This window comes from Cystoisospora suis (genome assembly GCF_002600585.1).
Source record: "Cystoisospora suis strain Wien I chromosome Unknown contig_4360, whole genome shotgun sequence".
Taxonomy (NCBI): domain Eukaryota; phylum Apicomplexa; class Conoidasida; order Eucoccidiorida; family Sarcocystidae; genus Cystoisospora; species Cystoisospora suis.
This window is the reverse complement of record NW_027157152.1, coordinates 1-3,104: the sequence shown is the minus strand read 5'-3', so window position 1 is coordinate 3,104 and position 3,104 is coordinate 1. Positions and strand designations below refer to the sequence as shown.

Below are 3,104 nucleotides of genomic sequence, written 5' to 3'. Positions count from 1 at the left end.
CAGAGCTGGCCGTGGAATTGGTTTGCCTCGAGGCCAGCGTTAGGTAGCACTACCCGACCAGTAGCCGAGATGAGACCATTCTTTTCACTCTCCGGTTGTTGGCTTTGTGAGAGTGCACTGGGACTGGCCAGGAATGCTATTCGTACGTGTAAGTTAATTACACGAGTTCCCGGGTTTAGGGTATAGGGAACGGAGACCTCCCCTTCGACGCTGCGGTGTTGGCACATCCTTGGCGTCTTGTGCATGTGCATGCCGTTGATGTCGGAGACCGCAGACTTACAAGAAGGCTTGCCAGCCGGGTTACCCGGAGTAGCCTTGGGGTTCGGAGGACCTTGTTGGAGTCTAGTGTCAGAACGGCTGATTTCTTTGGCACTGCAGCATTCTTTTCTTCATGGGCACGAAATTTGAGAGACATTTCCGCCTCTGGCTCTCCCGGGGTTTTCGGAAGAGTCTGCGGAGTCTGGGTTTTCTTTGGGGCGGCGTGCATGTGCGCACCAAGACGCCAGTCCACCGTTGATTTCGAGCCAGCTTGTTTCCGACAAGAACATAGTAGACTATCGCTTAGTAGACCTGATGCCTCCGCCGTTTCGCAATAAGGTCTGTCCTGTTCGACGAAGGGGTCTCACGGGACCTTGCAAGTCATCGCTTAAGCTTTCCTCAGCTAGGATGAGACCTGCCCTGGTGTAGCAGCTCGGTTCCTCTTTGTTTTCGCTTGACTACGCTTCACTGCATGAACGTCGTAGCTCTTCGTCTAGTAGCGTCGCCTTTGTCCGAAGTTTCGGCTCTCTACTGTGAAGCCTCCCTTTGGTGCAACTGCCTCCGAGCAAGTGGTTTGTACCACCTCTTTCCTAGCGCTGTACCGGTCGCGATCTAGATTGCGTGTGTTTGGACTGCGATGCCCTTGTGCTTGGTTCCTGCCAGCGTTTTTTGCCCACGGTAGAAGGTGGGGAATCTGGAAGGGTGCCGAGAGGAATCCCCCGGATATAATGATTTCCCTGGTGCTGGATTGAGGCTCGTGCCGCTTTTCTTCGGGATTGTCGTCCACCGGCACTCCCTCCACGCGTCCCCGGGTGGTGAGACTCGTATTGCCGGGTCGCGTTGTAACAATGTGTCGAAGGTATTACTGGAGCGTCTGCTGTATTCGTTCCTGCATCGTTGTCGAATGTTGGTCAATCCAGTCCGCCATTGACCGTGGCAGAGATCAAACCGTCTCCCGTCCAGAGTCTGTGTTGTGTAGGGTGCTCTTGGTCATGGAGAGTGCAAGCACACCTCGGTGCACTTGTTTGGTTCTCCGCCACATCTTGTCACCGGGAACCGTGAAGGACTCTCGGCTCTCCAGTGTGGATTCGATAGGTACTTTTTCCAAGATAGCTGCCTCGGTGCTCTTGCCTGTGTTTGGACCAGGGTAGCAGCCTCGAGGTCTACCTAGACGGGAACACGTCGACGGTAGCAACTCGTCTTTCCGTCCGTCATATATATATATATACATGAAACGCACTATAAGAGAACTGTGAAGCATGCGGTTGTTGCACAGCAAGCAAGTATTCTGACCCGTCATGTCCTCTCTCAATAATTCATGACCGTAACGTCATTGATCTCTTCCCAACATAAAGTCCCTGTCGCCTTGTTCTAGTTTGTGCTTCCGATTCTCGTTTGCTCAGTCGTCGTGTGTCCCTCTGTGCCGGGTTCGAGTATTCCCTGGAGTACGGAACGTTTTATTTCCCTACTCCAGAGAATACTCGAGTTGGGTTTCTGCCGTATGAACGTTTTGTTTTCGTCCGTGCGCCCTTCTCTTCATTGGTTAGCTTCAGCATGCCTGTCGCTACTCTCTCCCCGTTGTGTAGTGGGGCGTGGTCAGTCCCCGAAGAGGGCGCGGGCTGCTGCAGTGACACAGAGGGCAAACACCTCGGTGGAACGGGGAACAAGGTCACACGAGACACCAGCTGTCCCGAAGAAACTGGGGAGCTCCCTTCCAGTGTCCCAACGCGCTTAGGAACACCTGGTAAAACCAGCGCGTCGGCGGCCGTTGCGATTTTTCCGACTTCGCGGTTCCCACAGAAGAACCGGTGGCTAGCATCGGGTGACAAGCCCGCGGTCGAGAAATCGTGTAACCGGCCTGTTGGTAGGTCGCCTCCGTCCCTGTCGACTTCTCCCTATCGTCCCTGTTCTTCCGCTTACCTCAGTCCTCCGCAGGTTTTTGTGAACGGTTGCCAGAAACAACCTGAACGCCGCCCTGAGGAGGCGCACGCAGATTCAGGGAAGCGTCGAGGGTCAGGGTCCACCATCAGGGAGGAGGGCAGGTCACAGCCAGATCTCCACAGCACGACCCTTGCACCTGCCAAGCTGTATCGAACTTGTCGGGATACGAGCAAAATAGGCAGGGAAAAAGGGCTTCTCACGAGCGTCAAAGGCACGCCCCTGCACCAGGTGTGGTTTCACACTTTTGGTCACAGTCGCCCATCGCGGAGGTAAGAACGGATGTGGCGCTGAACGCCAGTCGGCGTTGCGAACAATTACTCGTGTTCTAAGGCCCCGAGCCTGTTGGGACAGCGCAGTTATTTGCATGGGCGATACAGTGTGTCCCTCTTTCGCTTTGTCGCTTTTGCATTCGTTTTGCTTGCCAAGTCATGTGGACCTACGCCGTTCTGATCCGAGTCAACCCAAGGTAATCCTCTGATGAATGAACATCTGTCGCATTTTCCCTGGGAGGTCGGGTTGACATGGCAGAGCTAGTTTTGTCTCTCCTCTCTTGCTGGTAAGGCACTACGGTGTCCCGTCTAGCTCCTACAGTTCGGTACCCAGTACCTGTTTGTTCCCCGTTGCCCCAGCGCTCACAACACTGGGTGAGGGCGTCTCTTTAGCAGCCAGCAGCTGAGACTCCGCGAATGAGGGGCTTGGTGACAACGCGCCTCGACAGCCTTCCCTTTCTCACGTGGATGCCTGACGGAGCCAGATCTGCCGTGTGTACAATTGAGTTCATTGCCGTCAGACACGCCAGAAGTCAGCGCGTCGCATCCTATGTGTTGGTGGAGATTCACCACTACGCGCATGCACCGCGTGACGATAGAACGTGTGTCGGCCCTATGGCGACTAGGGAAGGTTTC

The 3,104-nt window shown here is 54.9% G+C and overlaps 1 protein-coding gene across 1 annotated transcript; it reads left to right on the top strand.

Moving 5' to 3' along the window:
• The first annotated feature begins 282 nt into the window (after positions 1–282).
• CSUI_007994 (uncharacterized protein) lies at positions 283–3,097 on the top strand. The gene has a single exon (XM_068068134.1). It carries the CDS (start codon positions 1,813–1,815, stop codon positions 2,470–2,472), a length of 660 nt encoding a protein of 219 aa, XP_067919890.1. The 5' UTR covers positions 283–1,812; the 3' UTR covers positions 2,473–3,097.
• The last annotated feature ends 7 nt before the right edge of the window (positions 3,098–3,104 follow it).